Source organism: Dipodomys ordii, unplaced genomic scaffold (assembly GCF_000151885.1).
Source record: "Dipodomys ordii isolate 6190 unplaced genomic scaffold, Dord_2.0 Scaffold75, whole genome shotgun sequence".
Classification (NCBI taxonomy): Eukaryota; Metazoa; Chordata; class Mammalia; order Rodentia; family Heteromyidae; genus Dipodomys; species Dipodomys ordii.
The window spans coordinates 5,480,177-5,496,719 of NW_012267291.1; the positions used below are offsets into that span (position 1 = coordinate 5,480,177).

Consider the following 16,543-nt stretch of genomic DNA (forward strand, 5'->3'; position numbering starts at 1 on the left):
GGCGGGGCCGAGGGGAGAGGCGCGGTCTGGACTGGCCGGGCTGAGGAGAGAAGGCGGGGCTTGGAGGGGACCTGGCAGGAACGGGCGTGGCCTGGGCAAGTGGGGTTCATGAGAGGGTGTGGCTTGGGAGAGGGGGCGTGGCGTGAGGAGCGGCCTTGGGGCGGGGCCGAGGAGGAGGCCGGAAGAGGCGTGGTCTGGGAGGTGGGGTCCAGGAGAGCAGGGTGGTCCGGGGGCGGGGCCTGCTACTCACCTGTCCAGGGAGGCAGCTGTCTGTCCTTCCTGCCCACAGCCCCGTGCGGCTGTCCTTGGGAGTGAGACGAAGCCTGGCCACAGACCTGGCTCCTTTAGCTTCAGTTTTCTTCCCAGTCAAGCGTGAGTGGCTTTACTGCTTCTTTCCTCAGAGGTCGCTGTGGTGTTCAAGCATCTCCTGCCCAGTGCTTAGCAAAGGCCTCTGCCATTCCTCCATCTTTCAGTCACTGTAGGTGTGGATGTATAGACCTGGGGGGTGGTAGCTATGGCACACGCATGCACGCACGCACGTGTGCACACACACGCACGCACACACGCACACACCCACCCTCTCCCAGCCTGGCCTAGGCTCACCCATACAGACTTGCACAAAAGCCAGGCCCTCCCCTCCCTAATGGAGGGAGAGGAGTTCAAGCAAAGCTCTGGGCAGTGTATCAAAAGGGGAAGAAGCAACCAGGGAGGGCATATACTCAAGACGAAGCCTGAGCGGAGTGTCAAGTGAGCATGTTCTGGAATTCTGGTGGGTTATGGTGCAGATTCCGTGGCTTCCAGCCCCATTGAGGGCTATGCGGTGGCACGGCAAGGGCATGTGATCTTGCAGCAATGGCTCTGAAGCTTACCGTGCATGGTGCCTGCTCGTGTGGGCAGACAAGTGCCAACTGTAACAGAGGCAGCCTTGACCGGAGGATGGAGGCTTGAGGCCAGCTCAAGCAGGAAAGTCCATGAGACTCTTCTCTCCCATGAACCACCCAAAAGTCAGAAGTAGAGCTGTGGTTCAAGTAATAAAGTACTAGCCTTGAGGGAGAAGCTCAGGGACAGCGTCCAGGCCCCAAGTTCAAGCCCCAGGACCAGCAGGAGCAGGATCCCTCCTTCTCCCCACTTGGGATGATGGAGGACAGGGGGGCAGAGCAGGCATGCCTCGGTAGTGAGCTCAGGCTGCCTCTGTGAGCAGGGGGTGACTCTCTGTCTCTCTCTTCTGTCTCTCTCTCTCGGCCTCAGCCCAGCGGTCTGCCCACGAGCTGCCCATGGTGGAGAGACAGGACATGGATGGCTGCCTGGTCTACGGTGGCCAGCAGATGATCCTCACGGGGCAGAACTTCACGGCCGAGTCCAAAGTGGTGTTCACGGAGAAGACCACAGGTGAGTGGCATTTCGAGATCTTTTCCAGTCTGTCTTCTGGAGTTGCCTGCGGGTGCATGGCAGAGCCGGGGTGTGGTCCTGTACCCCCTCTTGCTTCCTTCCTCAGCAGCGACTCGTGGCCTGTCAGCTCAGCGCCGGCAGCCGTGCTGCAGTGTGTGTTCATGGAGGACGCTGCTTGGTGGGGGGATGCTGAAGCTGTCCTCCTCCTTAACTTTGTGTCTTGTAGTTATTCTTTTTCTACACAGGAAAACTTCTAAACCTTTTTCCTATGATCAACAAGAGAAGTCAGCCGGGTGTCGGTGGCTCACGTCTGTAATCATAGCTGCTCAGGATGTGCAGCTCTGAGGATCACAGTTCAAAGCCAGCCAGAGCAGGAAAGTCTGTGTGATTCTTATCTCCAGTGAACCACCAGAAAAACCACAAGTGGTGCTGTGCCTCAAATGGTAGAGCGCTGGCTTTGAGCAGAAGAGCTCAGGGGCAGCACCCAGGTTCTGAGTTCAAGAGAGAGGAGTCAAATAGCCTAATGGTTAAGCATGCTCTCGTTCTGAACAGCCTGGGTTCAAATCCTGGCTGTGCCGTTTTAGTTTAACTTTTCTTTCTGTGTCTGTGTCCTCACTGTGGAAATCTTACCCTGCCGTGTTGTCTTGCGGGTTCTATGAGTTACATGTTGAGTAATTGTAAGAGCATAGAGAACACTGTGCACCCATACACTGCTTCTGATGCACTTTTGGTGGTTTGATTGTTTTCTGTGGTGCTGGGGACGGAACCCCAGCCCTCCTGAATGCTAGGCAAGCACTCCATGGCGTGTGCCACAACCCTAGCCCTTTTGTTTATGATTTTGGTTGGTTGGTTGGTTGGTTGTTGTTTATGTTTTGTGGGTTGTTTTTTTTCCAATGTCAGGGTTTGAATTCAGGACCTCATACTTGAGCCATACCTCCACTCCCAGCTTTTTGCTGGTTAATTAGAAATAAGAGTTTTGCAAACTTGCCTGCTTCGAACCTGGATCCTCAGACTTCAGCCTTTTGAGTAGCTGGGATTACAGGCGTGAGCCACTGGTACTCAGCTGTATATTTTGTCTTTGAGATGGCATTTGCTAACGTTCACTGGCCTGGCCCTGAGCCTGTGATCTTCCTGTCTCTACCTCCTGAGTAGCTGGGATTGCAAGTGTAAGCCATAAACCTGGCACCACTTGTGTTTTTATTATAAGCAGTTCTGCAATCAATCTTCTTAGACTTTTGGGATTCACTAGTCTTGTGAAGCGCACATCTGTATTTGTACCTTTTTGTTTATGCAGGGTTGATTTCTAGCAGTAGAATTCTAGTCACTTGGAGGCTTTAGGAATGTTGGACTAAACTCTTCTCCAGAATCTGCAGCTGAAACTTCCACCATGGCTCATCCCATTCCAGAAATGCCATGTTTGTTTGTTTGTTTTTCCCCGTAAAACAATCCTGGCGAAATGCAGTATTAATCAATACTTCATATTTCTCTGCCATGGAAAGAGGTTCCCAGTTCCGGCTGCGGGCCAGGCAGCAAGGGCAGGCGCTGCTGCAGCATTCTGGCGCTTCGAGGAGGGAGCTGAGTGTCAAGGTTTGCCCTTGTCATTCACGTCACCCACTGAGCTTTGCGGAGCAGGGGCAGTGGTGTGGGTGCGGAGGGGCTGGGCAGGATGGGGCCACCCTCCTACACTGAGGTGCGCCTGGAGCCGCAGCTCAGGTGGTAGTCGCTGTACCACCTGGGGTAGGTCACTGCACCTCTCTGAGCCCACACTCCCTCCGGTTCAATGCAGAGATGGACCGCACAGGCGCAGGCTGGCTTTTCACACGGACAGGGTTTGGCACGTGGAAAATGCCCGCACGTGTTTGCTTTCTGTGGTAGTGTTGTGCTTGTGACTGTGGGACAGCGTCAGCCCCATGGCGCCAGGCAAGGTTACACATAATAACCAGCCCAGGCACAGTGACTGCGTGTTCAGGACCGTGCGTGGGGGCCCCCTGTGGGGAGGGGCACATCCAGCCCGGGGTGTGGAGCCCCTCTACGGCTCCACCCCTCCCCCCTTTGGGGGAGGACATTCTTGTTTTTTCCCTCCTAGTTTCTCTCTCTTAGTAAATAAACCTTTGCTAAGAACTTTTAAAAAAATGAAATAAAAGGCCATCACACAAAAAAATAAACCACGGGCCCAGCCCTCTCTCTGAACACCTTATACACGGGAAAGAATCTGACGCCCCGCACAGAGAGGCTAAGGAGCCCAGTGAAGGTCACACAGCAGATGGTCAGTTTGCCTGTGTGGCTCCACTCTCGCAGCGCAGCGTGGCCGCCGCGGGAGTCTGCGCTGGGCCTTAGCCGTTCTGCCCCCTCCAAGAAGCTCAGAATCAGGCACAGGTGCCTGCTGCCCTTCGGCTCTGTGAGTTCCAGAGAGGTCTCAGGTGGGCACCGAGGGGGTCTCCCCAGGATGCTCCCCTGTGACTTGGGGCTGCCCGGAGCTCCGCCCAGGCCCCCCTTGGGTTTATAGGGTGCTCAGCCTGCTCTTTTGACCCCGCGGGCTCCCTCCCGCCCTCCACAGGGAACCCCCATAGCTCAACTTCATTTTTTTCCAAAACGCAGCCTGTACCCATCGGGTCTCCATGGACACTTGGCCTGGGGCCGGGGCTGCAGGCGGGGCAGCACAGCCCGTCCTCCGCCGGGGAATCCCAGCTGCTCTTCACATTAGGAGGGCGACGCCTCCCAGCAGCTAATCTTAGCCCGGGGTTTGCTCATCACCACCAGCTCTGCTGCTCTTTTTATAGCATCTACTAAAACGGGCTTGGCACCTTCGGCCCAGCACCATGACAGGCCGGGGAAGGTGGAAAAAACGGGAGGAGAGCCACAGCTGCACTTAGAAAGGCTCCGTGTTTTGGAAAGTGGTGTCTTATTTATAGCAGCGGTAATAATCATGATTCTGTTATTTTTATTCCTATTTTAAGTTGTTTTTTTTTTTCACCACTCACAAGGACCTGGGCGATCTGGCCCTTGCCCAGCCTGCTGACCGCGGCCTCTACCTTCTCCCTGCTGACCCCAGCCTCTACCTTCTCCCTGCTGACCCCGGCCTCTACCTTCTCCCTGCTGACCGCGGCCTCTACCTTCTCCCTGCTGACCCCGGCCTCTACCTTCTCCCTGCTGACCGTGGCCTCTACCTTCTCCCTCCTGACCCCGGCCTCTACCTCCTCCCTGCTGACCCCGGCCTCTACCTTCTCCCTGCTGACCGCGGCCTCTACCTTCTCCCTGCTGACCCCGGCCTCTACCTTCTCCCTCCTGACCCCGGCCTCTACCTTCTCCCTGCTGACCGCGGCCTCTACCTTCTCCCTCCTGTACCTTCTCCCTGCTGACCCCGGCCTCTACCTTCTCCCTGCTGACCCCGGCCTCTACCTTCTCCCTGCTGACCCCGGCCTCTACCTTCTCCCTGCTGACTGCAGCCTCTGCCTTCTCCCTGCTGCCTGCTTCCCTGCCTGTAGTAAACACTCTCCTTCTGTCCTTAAACATCCCTGGCTCCTTTCTGCCTCAGGATCTTTGCACTCGCTCTGGACTCTTGGGACATTTTTCCACCCCATGGCCACTGTCTTTGGTTCCTTCAAGTCTCTGCTCAGAGACTCCTGGACCATTGCTTTCATTGCTCAACCTCCCCCCCAGCCAGCCATCTCTTGTCCCTGAGCTCTGCTTGTTGTTTTTGTTTTTTTGGTGGGGGCCTGTTTAACTGTGGGTGTGGGGTGTGGGGCAGAGGGAGCGTGCATGTGTGCATGGTGCATGTGCGCGTGTGAGCCTATACCAGGCTTTGCACTCAAGGCCTCATGTTTGCTCACTCTCTTGCTCGCAGCTGACCCTCTACCACTTGAGCCATGCCGCCAGCCCAGCATTTTGTGGGTTAATTGGAGATGGAGTCTCACAGACTATTCTGCTCAGGATGGCTTTGAACCATGATCCTCCAGGTCTCAGCCACTGCATAGCTAGGATGCCAGCCACCGATGCCTTTCTGTGGATGGTACTCAGCCCTCTGCGGGCCATCTTGCCTGAGGCCTTTCTGTGGATGGTACTCAGCCCTCTGCGGGCCATCTTGCCTGAGTTGTCTGCCATCTTGCAGAACACGTTTAGATCCTTTTTTGTTTGTTTGTTTTGGTCAGTCATGGGGCTTGAGCTCTGGGCCTGGGCGCTGTCCCTCAGCTCTTCAGCTCAAGGCTAGCACTCTACCACTTGAGCCACAGCACCACTCCTGGCCTTTTCTGCTTAGGTGGTGCTGAGGAATCGAACCCAGGGTGTCATGCATGCAAGGCAAGCACTCTACCACGGAGCCACCTTCCCAGCCCCCAGGCTTAGATCCTTGAGGGTAGGGACTCAGAGTTTGCTAAGGGGCAGCCCCAAGCCTCTGACTCTAGTCTGGACTTCTAGAATAGTCCTTGTACACAGTGGGTGTTCGTGCATCCTGTGGATGAATGAAGGCAGCGGCTCTTCATTTCCTGCCGGCCTTAAGAGGCGGCACACCCGCACCTGCTTTACAGAGCGGCTGCTGAGGGTCCCCAGCGGTCTGTACTCCTGCCCACAACAGCCTCACGGGCCCGGGCTTCCCCTTTGGCTCCTTCTCGGGGAAAGGCATCTGTGTGTGGTGCCATGTGAGTGGGGCCCGCGTAACCCGGCCCAAGGAGTTCAGGCCGGGCAGCTGGGCTGTGCCCGCCCTCCTGGCCCCTGCCCCAGGCCGAGTCCGGGGGTCCCAGCAAAACATTGCAAAACAGGAAAGAATCTAAGGATGCGAGAACACAAGTGCCCAAGCTCAGGGGGGGGGGGATAGAGAGAGAGAGAGAGAGAGAGAGAGAGAGAGAGGGTTGCCATGGCGACTCGGGACTCGCTCTCCGGCCCAGCTGGGCGGGATCCAGTGTTCCTGCGCAGGACAGGACGGAGCCTTCCCCGCCCCCCCCCAGTCCCCGCGGGGGGCGCCCACCCGCATTACTCAGCCTTCACACGCCAAGGGCTTGGGGAGGAGTTTTGCTTGGCTGGCGGCGCCTGATGGCAGAAGCTCGGTCACCTGTCACAGGGGCACGTTGCCTTTTGCTTTTTTTCTTCTTGGTTTTGTTTTGTTTTTTTCCAAGAGGCCACGTGGGCGGCGGAATTCCCTTTCCCACTGAGTCAGCCTGTCCTGACGTGACTCACGCTCCCTGGAAGCGGCCCAGGCGGCTGCAGCTTTGCCTGATAAACAGAAACGCATGGGCTTCGCATACTTTTGAAAAACTCCTCTCCCCCTCCTCCCTCTCCCCTCCCCCCCCCCCCCCCCCCCCCCCCCCCCCCCCCCCCCCCCCCCCCCCCCCCCCCTCTTCTCCTCCCCCTCCTCCTCCTCCTCCCCCCCGCCCCCCACCCCCTTCTCCTCATGGCAGGAGAAGGGAGCTCCTTGGAGAGCCCGCTCCTTCCGGCCTCTGTCTGCCCCTGGGTCAGGCTGCTGTCCACACGGCCTGCTGTGTGTCGGGGTCTCTGTGTGGGAATGGCAGACCCAGGCGGGCTGTGTGCCGGGGTGGGTGTGGGAATGTCAGACCCAGGCAGGGCGAGGCTGTGACTAAGACGCAGCAGACCTTTGACCTCCGTGACTCAGGGCTGCCATCCTGTCCTGTGCCCCTTGGCTTCCGAAATCTGCAGCCGGAAGGCGATTCTGAAGCCCAAGGGGACAGAGCAAGCGCCGCCCTCTGCAGGCGCTGCCCTGCCGTCAGCTCTGCAGCAGCCTGGGGTTTGGGGCATCACGGGGGCGGGGAGGGGCTGCATCCTCCAGACTCAGTTTCCTCACCTCTAAAATGGGGTCAGAGGTGTTGGAGCAATAACAAGGTAAAAGAATGGAAAGTGCCAGCACACAGTAGGTGGTTGGGAAAGCCTCAAGCATCCGCCCTAAAGGGCCAAATGGCTTCATGTCTGGCAGGTGCTCCTCCCCTGCACCCCCAAAACTGACAGCATCCTGGTATCCCAGCCCTCGGGACTAGGGCTGCACCTCCTCCCTGTTCGCGTCCGGATGGCGACACTGAGGCACACCAGCGGTACCCAGATGTCCTGCAGTGACAGGACTGGGAGATGGCCCCAAGCCCTGGTTTTCTGGCTCCCAGAGCACCCGGGGGCTCTGAAGTGTGGGGGTCACCTGTAAGTGAGGGTGGGCGCAGAGGGGTTCCCGCCGGGCAGGGCGAGTCAGCAGCAACAGTGGCGACATAGTTGCTGGCTCATCCATCCCTGAGTATTAATTGGGCGTCTACAGTATGCAGCACTGTACCGGGCACAAGATGTGTCAAGTGAGTCCCTGCCTTCTGTGTGGACATTTCTAGAAGAGCAAAGAGGAGTGGGGGGGGAGAGCTGCTGGCCCAGTTGTGGGGACAGGCTCCCCCGCCCCCTCCCCTGCCCCCCCCCGGGCCCAAAGCTTGGTGATGAGACTCCAGGTGTTTGGGGCCATCTGGGGAAGCCCAAAGCTGAGGGGGTTCTCCTGGTCCCCCAACTCTGCTGGGACGCTTCCCTGCAAGCTAGCAGCCACAGAAAGCAGGCCCTGCTGACCCCGCCACTGCTTGCACGGAGTCTCAAAAGCAGAGCCAGGCTCCTGGCCGGCTGACACTTCCATGTCCTTGCTCTGCCGCAGCCCAGCCACCCAGTGCGGACGCCCAGCCCCGTGTGATGAGCAGACCGGGGCTAAGATTAGCTGCTGGGGCGGGCCCTCCTGAAGGGAGATGGGTCCACATCCCAGTTCCCTGTCTCTCCTGGCCAGGGGTGAGACCCCTGGCCTACCTCCCCATTCAGGGACCCCATGAGGACAGGAAGGGGGCGTGGCCTGTCCTCAGCCCCATCTGCCCCTGCTCAGGGTATGACCTCTGCGAGGCTGAGAGTCAGGATCCTACATTTTTGCTTTGTTTCCTTCATTTGAAACAACAACAAAAACACCCACACTGGCCTGAAACTCTCAATCCTCCTGCCTCAGCCTCCTGAGTGCCGAGATTGCAGGTATACACTACTACACCCAGTGTCCCTTACATTTAAACAGGCAAGGTGGCATCTCACTGGTCTTCTGTATGTTAAGGCAGTTTTTTCTTCTTTGTTTGTTGGTTGTGGGGCTTGAACTCAAGGCCTGGTTGCTGTCCCTGAGCTCTTTTGCTCAAGTTGAGTGCTCTACCACTTAGAGCCATAGCACCACTTCCACTTTTCTGGCAGATAATTGGAGATAACAGTCTCACAGACTTTCCTGCCAAGGCTGGCTTCAAACCTTAATCCTCAGATCTCAGCCTCCTCAGTAGCTAGGATTACAGGCGTGAGCCAACAGTGCCCAGCTTAAAGCAGATTTTAATATCATAGAAGAACGTGTCCTGGCTAGAACTCGTATAGGTAGACCTTATTGTCAGGACTGCTTGGTCTTTTCATGCCGGATACAGTGATATTCCTGAAGATTATGCAGGGTTGTAATTAATTCAACCAGTCCCATCCATGGATGCGTGCTGTAGCTGTTTTATTTCTTTGTGATCAAGAATGTAATGCCAGGAAACAAAAGCCGGGAGAGCTCCTGAGCCAGGATGGCCGGAGATTGAGACTCTTTCCCTAGAGTGGACCAACAGGAGACCCCAAATTACAAATTACAGTGGTTGTAAAAGAGCAGTGGCCAGCGGGAGCGGGGAGGGCAAAGGAGGAGCAATTGATTCTGGGGCTTTGTACACATGAGTGGACGTGCTGAACTGACACGCCTCTCTACAACTAATCGATGCTAATCAATGGAACTACATATGCATATGCACATGAGCGCATGTGTGTATTATATACATGTGTATATATATACCTCTGTGCGTACACACATGTGTATATATGTGCTCTGGAGCAGAGGGAGGTTTAAGCCGCACAGGTAGTACATGGTGACCACAGGACTTGAACCTGGACAGAGGGTGGTCAGTGTGAGAGACCTGCCGGTATTTCTTTGGCAGTCCCCGTCCCAAGAGAAGGAGGGAGGGTGACTCAGGTGGGAGTACCGTGTCCCCCCCTCCCAGGACTGTGCACAGGTGTGGGCTCAGGGTGTAGGGAGAGGAGAAAAGGCCAGGGAAATGACCGTGAGTCACTTTCAAACCACACACTTCCTCCGAGACCAGCACGGTGAGCCGGCTCCCACGTGGGGGGAATCTGTATTGACAAGTCTGCTGGCTGCTTTCAGGTCCTGCTGGGGACTTGTTAGCTGAGACTCCCTCCTCCTCCCCTCCTTTCCCTCCCTCCCTCCTCCTTCATCTCCCCTCCTTTCTCTTTTATTTTAAAGTTAGGATCACAGACTCTTGAGGGGCCTCCTGTTTCAGTCTCTGAGTGCTGGAATTATCATGCTCAGCTTGAAAAGAGCCTTTTTGGTTTGTTGGTAATGGGGCTTGAACTCTGGGCTTGGGCACTGTTCCTCAGCTCTTCAGCTCAAGGTGAGCCTCTACCACTGGAGCCACATCGCCACTTCCGGTTTTCTGGTGGTTCATTAGAGATTAGAGTCTCACAGACTTTCCTGCCTCAGCTGGCTTTGAACTGTGATCCTTAGATCTCAGCCTCCTGAGTAGCTAGGATGACAGGCGTGAGCCTCCGGTGCCCCTCGAAAAGACCCATTTTTGCAAGGGAAGACAAGTACTACATCTCCTCCCAGTACAGCAGACGCTGACTGTCTCTGTAAATCCCCTCCAGCCTAGTCTTCAGATTGATGTTAATCATTGCAATCAGACAATGCTTAATAGAGTCTTGTTTAAAAATACTCACTTTTTTCAACACAAATTCCTGCTGGAATGTGCACCAAGACACCATAAAGGAAGCCTGGCCTTTCTCCCTCTGCTCACAAGCTCCCTCCCTGGTCCCTTCAGGAATTGCACTCCATAGAACTTAAAAGCCCAGCTGTGGGCTCGGGGGACTCTTGTCTGACCTGTCACAGGACGCAGACAAGCTGTGCTCCAGGAAGGGATGGGCTCTGAGCTGGAATGTTGGGGCCCCTGCAGGTGAACATAGGGAAGGCCGCCGGAGTCCTGGGGTCCTGAGCCCCGTGTGACTTTGCTCTGACTCAGCATTTCCCGGCTGCTCATAAAACCATTTCCTAATCCTGCATAACCCGAGTTCCACCCCCACCCCGCCTCAAAACCCTGGTGGAAAGGGTTTGTTTCAGCTGCAAATGGCCCAGTGGCCCATGGTGGCTGTCAACAAGAAGAAATCTATAATTTGCAAATGCGGAGTTTTGTTTGGCCCAGGGTCTTGGCCCCAGCCTGAGCCTGAGCAGTGAGCAAGCACGCATGCTCTGGGCCCTGGGAAGTGGAGGCTGTGGGTGAAGACGCTCCTGGGGTCTAGGCTGAGGAGCGGGGGGGGGGGGTGGCCTCTGGCGTCCCCCGTGCCCCGCAGATGTGTGAGCCTGGGCACTGCACCACTGACTTAGGATAGAATATCTAAACCACCTATGCCCTGACAACGGGGCCTGGCGTAACCAGGACAGTCTGGGACCTGTCATGAGCGCCCAGGTCAGTCTTAGCCTGTTCAGGACCCTTGGAAATGGCTTTGGGTTGAACGAAGCCTGTAATCAAGTGTTGTGTGTAACAATACTTTTTTTTTTTTTCCAAAAAGAAGAAATGGACATTGAGGTACAGAGGAAGAAGATAGTGATGATAGAATTCTGAGCGAATTTTGCTTTTCCTTATTTTTTTCTTCTGCTGATCAGCTGCCACCTCCACCACCACCTCCTCCTCCTCCTCCTCCTGCTTCTTCTCTTTTTGGAGGTATTGGGTTTGAACTTGGGACCTTGTTGTTTGCTAGGCAAGCACTCTACCTGCTTGAGTCATGCCCCACCCCCCGCCCCTTTGCTTTTAGTTTACTTTTCAGATAGGGTTTCACACTTTTTCCCAGTCCAGCCTTAGACCATCATCTTCCTATTGCCATGTTCCAAGTAACTGGGGTTACAAGTGTGCACCACCACTCCTGGCTTGTTTTTGGGATGAGTGTGGCTAACTTGTCCATGCATCAAACTATGATCCTCTCGATGTCTACCACCTGGAGTTCGCTGTCCAGTTTTCTACTGTCAGCATCTTTCCCTTTGGGTAAAGGGAATATTTGAATACATATACAGGTACCCATAGTGTGTGTGCGCGCGCACACACACACACATCTTATTGAAATAATATAGTAGATAAAGTTTGTTAAGAGTCTTTTTTTTTTTGCTTGTTTTCCAGATGGGCAGCAAATTTGGGAGATGGAGGCTACTGTGGACAAAGACAAGAGCCAGCCTGTAAGCCCAGATGGAGACAGCTCAGTGTTCACAAGTGCCTGCCCTCCCTCCCTCCCTTCCTTTTCTTCCTTCCTTCCTTCTTTTCTTTCTTTCTTCCTTCCTCTTTTCCCCCTTTCTCCCATTCTCCTATTTCTCCCATTCTTCCCCACCTTTTTTCCCTTCCCTTCCCTTCCTTCCCTTCCCTTCCTTCCTTCCTTCCTCCTTCTCCCTTTCTCCCCCTCCTCCTACTTCTCCCATTCTCCCCCCCTTCCTCCGTGTCTCTTGTTGCTGCCCTCCCTGGAACATATGCCATGCAGCAGACCTGCTGCTTTGCAGCTGTGCCATCTTAACACCTTTTCTTTGCCAGAGAGAGACTTAAACCCCCTTTAACCAAAACTCTGCCTATATTATAAGGCTCTCCCTGCTGTCATGTGGGCTGGCTGAGTGTGCTTAGGGTCTAGGTAGGAATAGAGTCAAGCTCATGATAACTGCTTCCTTCTAGAACATGCTTTTTGTGGAGATCCCTGAGTACCGGAGCAAGCACATCCGCATCCCTGTAAAGGTCAACTTCCACGTCATCAACGGGAAAAGAAAACGGAGTCAGCCCCAGCACTTCACCTACCACCCAGGTGAGGCCTTCCCTCTGGGGTGTGAGGCTTCCCCCTGGGGTGTGTGGCTTCCCCCCGGGGTGTGAGGCTTCTCAGGCAGCGTGCACGGCTGTTCTGAGCCTGGGCTCCCTGTCTGCCTGTGGCGCCTGCGAAGAGTAATAGAAATCAGATGCATATACAGACAGCCCTCCTCCCAGAGCACGGCAGCTGGTGTCAGGCTGGCTCTTACTGTCTTGTCTGTAGACAGAGAAGGATGGTAAGCAGAGGGTTCAGGTCCTGCATTAGATTGCAGGGTCAAAGGTGAGCATGCCCTCAAACCTGCAGGATCCTAGGTTCGCCTAGGAAGCGGGCAGCGATTGCTGGCTGCCAGTCCTGTGTCTAGACAATACCTGAGGACTCCTTGAGTGCTCCACTGCTGTTTGGGGACAGAGGACTCAGCCCTGATGGGGAGCTGCCATCCAGGGAGGTGATGGCAGGGACGGTGCTGGAGGAAGGAGAGCAAGCAGGGACCGGGACTGGAAGCGGCTGTAGGATGCGAGCTCAGGCAGACTAACCAGCTGCCTTCCCAGTACTGGTAGTCGTTGTCAGAATTAACTATACAAGGAGCCTGCAGCCCAGGGCTGGGGAGTGACAGGGCCAGACTATGCTCTCAGCTTTTGGGACCCCTGAGGCCGGGGGTTCCTCACCTGTTGCCCTGCCCTTTATCCTCCATGCGCATGCGCAGTTGCTGTGAGCGTGGGGCGGCCATGTGCTCTTCTCTCCTGGCGCATAGAGTGGTATCTTTGGTGAGATTGGTGCAGCTTGCATGCTCACCTCTCCTTGCACAGACGCAACTTCTGTGAGTTTGGGGCAGCCACGTGCACTCGCCTCTTTGCCCATGTTCAGGTTCGACGAAGCCGGGGCAGCTGCGTGCGCTTCTCTCTTTGCACATGCGCAGCTTCGATGACGCTGGGACAGCCGTGGGGGTTTCTTGTCCTTGCGCATGCGCTGCTCATCTCCTTGGGCATGCGCAACTTTGGCGGGGTCATGCAGCCTGGGGCTCTTCTCTCCCCGCAGTCCCGGCCATCAAGACCGAGCCCACGGACGAGTACGACCCCTCCCTGATCTGCAGCCCGGCCCACGGAGGCCTGGGGAGCCAGCCCTATTACCCACAGCACCCGATGCTGGCCGAGTCCCCGTCCTGCCTGGTGGCCACCATGGCTCCCTGCCAGCAGTTCCGCTCGGGGCTGTCGTCCCCCGATGCCCGCTACCAGCAGCAGAGCCCCGCGGCCGTGCTCTACCAGAGGAGCAAGAGCCTGAGCCCCAGCCTGCTGGGCTGCCAGCAGCCGGCCCTGATGGCGTCCCCCCTGGCCCTGGCCGACGCCCACCGCTCGGTGCTGGTGCACGCGGGCGCCCAGGGCCAGGGCTCGGCCCTGCCGCCCCCGGGCCCCGCCGGCCCGCAGGCCTCGCCCGTCATCCACTATTCGCCCACCAGCCAGCCGCTGCGCTGCGGGGCCCACCAGGAGTTCCAGCACATCATGTACTGCGAAAACTTCGCCCCGGGCCCCACCAGGCCCGGCCCGCCCCCCGGCGGCCAGGGCCAGCGGCTGAGCCCCGGCTCCTACCCCACGGTCATCCAGCAGCAGAGTGCCCCCAGCCAAAGGGCCCCCAAAAACGGACCCCCGGCCAGTGACCAAAAGGAAGTATTGCCCACCGGAGTGACGATCAAACAGGAGCAGAACTTGGACCAAACCTACTTGGATGACGGTAAGACGTCCCTGCCTTCTCCCCAAGTCCACCTCTTTCAGTCTCGATGCCCGTTTTCATTTGAGGGCCTCAGGTAGGGTGACCTGTCATCTATGCGTGGAGCATCGACTCCCCGCAGGAGTTGGGGGGGGAGGTCACAGTTTTAGGTGTCTCCTCTCTACTCATGCCAGGGCAGTTATGGCCACAGGGTGTCCCCAGGGTCACGAACCGATTCTGTTTAATTGCTTCCACTCTCTTTCCAACGGCCAAATTTAGATTGAGGACAGGAAAGCAGAAAGGAAGGAAAGCCAATCTCTTTTGTGGCTGTAGAGAAAATTATTTCCCACTGTGTAGCTCTCTTTTGTGCAGGGGTAGGGGGAGAAGGGGGGAAGGAGAGCGGCTGTTGAAAAGCCACTCTATGAGAGCAGCATGAATGGGGGCTGGGGCACGCTGTGGGCTGCCTGTGCCATGGGCTGCCAAAACACAGGGTACATTGATAGGAGGCAGCCTCGGGTTTCCGCCGTGGTGAGCCAGCTGATGGGGTGGCCAGGCCAAGGAGAAGATGCAAGAAGGCTTTGTGTGCATCAGGAGGTGCCCCAGCTTGTTGGCAGAGGCCCTGACTAGAGACACATCTTGTCAGAGCAGCCGAGATCTGGCATGGGTTCATATCTTGGGGAGGGGCCGGTGACATGGTCCAGCTCACCTGAGCCCTTGCAGCAAGGTGACAGTGACATCCCTTTAGAAAGTAAAAAATAAGGAGAAATTCTCAAAACCAAAACAGAACTAGGAAGGAATCCCTGAAGGGTGGGCTCCCACTCATCTTGGGCAATACGTATTATTTGACTCACAGGTGAGCATCCCTTGTTAAAAAAATGCCTGGGACCAGGGTGCTTTTAGAGTTTGGCATTTTTACATAAGACTTTTCCAGTTGAGTATGCTTCATCCCCAAATATGAAATCCAAAGTCTGAAACTTAAAAATAATTTCTTTTTTGGCATCACGGGGGTTTGAACTCAGGGCTTCATGCATGCTAGGCAGGTGCTCTACCACTGAGCCACACTTCCGTCCCTCTTTTGTTGGTTATTATCTTTGAGATAGGGTCTTACTTCCTGTCTGGGTTTATACCTGTACCACTAGCCACCTATTTTACACTTCCCACTTTAGCTGAAGGTTCAGGCAATCACCACACCCAGCTTCTTTGAGAGGGGGTCTCTGAGAGTCTTTTTGAGATTGGGTCTCTCAAACTTTGCTAAAGCTGACCTCAAACCACTATCCTCTAGGGTTCAGCCTACTATAGAGCTAGGATGACAGGCATGTGGCACAATGTCCAGTTGTTGTTTGAGAAGGGGTCTCTTGTGAATTCTTCTGCCCAAGCTGGCCTTGAACCATGGACATTCTTCCCAATCTTGGCTTCCCCACTCCCTGGGGTTACAGGCCCAAGGTACCCCTACCTGGCCAACATCCTGAAACCTTTGGAACCTCTGAAAGGTTTAGGATTTGGGAACCGTTTTAAGTTTCTGCTTAGGGATGCTTCCTCTCTACCCTGTGAAGTCCATTCTTCAGGGGAATGTACTGTCAGGAACGCAGCCAAGGGTCTTCACAACAGTTAGGTGCTTCTTAAGACTTGCAGGTGCTACATGGTACACATTTCAGCGTCAGGAAACATCCCCTGTGCTGTTGGCTTGTATTTTATATGAAGTCTTGATACAGATTTTCTTGAGATGCTATGACTTCTAGTACTTTCTATGCCCATTTCTCTGTAAACCTCAACCAGGAATATCCACTGATGCAGCAAAGACCTCGGGGCCACGTGCAGTGGGTTCCTGCTTCTGCTGTGCGGGGCAGGCAAAGCTGAGAGTATTTCTGCATGAGTCGTTGGTGGGTGGGGCCTAAGTTCTCCGGCTCCGCGGAGTTGGGCCTGCATGCCGTCAGTCCTGGCATGATTGACGGACGCCCAGAACAGCCACATCTTGTTGCTTCTTTTCCAAGCGTTTCTCAGCTTCGAGCAGTTATCTAGTGCCGATACTGGGTGGCCATGGGTCCCAGGGCAGGGGTGTACCCAGACTCCCTGTGTGAGCTAGGGTCGGTATTTATGAATAAGTGAGGACCAAGCCAGGCAGGAGATGGTGTTGGCTTGGGGTCCAGAGTGAGAAATATGAGCCCTTCCACCCATACCCCAGCGCTCATTCCACACGGAGGAGCCAGGTAGACCCACGGAGGTCACCAGTGCGTGCCACAGCCCCGTCTGTAGCCAGGTTCGCTGGTGCTCGACGGGAAGCAGCCCCCTTGGGGTTTCCTGAGGTGTCTTTTGGCTGCGTGGCTCCTGTCCTTTTCTCTGAGCTGTGCAAAGGTGCCCGTGCTGGGGGCATGCACTGCGGGCCTTTCTGCCTGCTCCCATGCCCCGTCTCCCTTCCGTGATGTCTCCCCTCCCCCTTGGGTAGGCCCCCTCCCCCTTCTGTGATGTCTCCCCTCCCCTTCTATGACATCCCTGTCCTACAGCCCCAGGTGCAGGCCAGGCTGCACCACATCTCCAAGCAATAGCGGATCTTGTGCAAAACCTCCTCCCTCCCTCCCTCCCTCCCTCCCTCCCTCCCTCCCTC

At 55.9% G+C, this 16,543-nt stretch overlaps 1 protein-coding gene across 2 annotated transcripts in view; it reads left to right on the forward strand.

The window, feature by feature from the left end:
• Positions 1–16,543, forward strand: part of Nfatc2 (nuclear factor of activated T-cells, cytoplasmic, calcineurin-dependent 2) — a 56,844-nt gene that overhangs the window by 19,084 nt on the left and 21,217 nt on the right. For both annotated transcript variants that reach the window (XM_013024365.1, XM_013024366.1), the window contains 4 exons: positions 1,249–1,389; positions 11,577–11,632; positions 12,114–12,240; positions 13,276–13,965. In XM_013024365.1, coding sequence (XP_012879819.1) covers positions 1,249–1,389; positions 11,577–11,632; positions 12,114–12,240; positions 13,276–13,965 — 1,014 coding nt within the window. The remainder of the gene's footprint in view (positions 1–1,248; positions 1,390–11,576; positions 11,633–12,113; positions 12,241–13,275; positions 13,966–16,543) is intronic.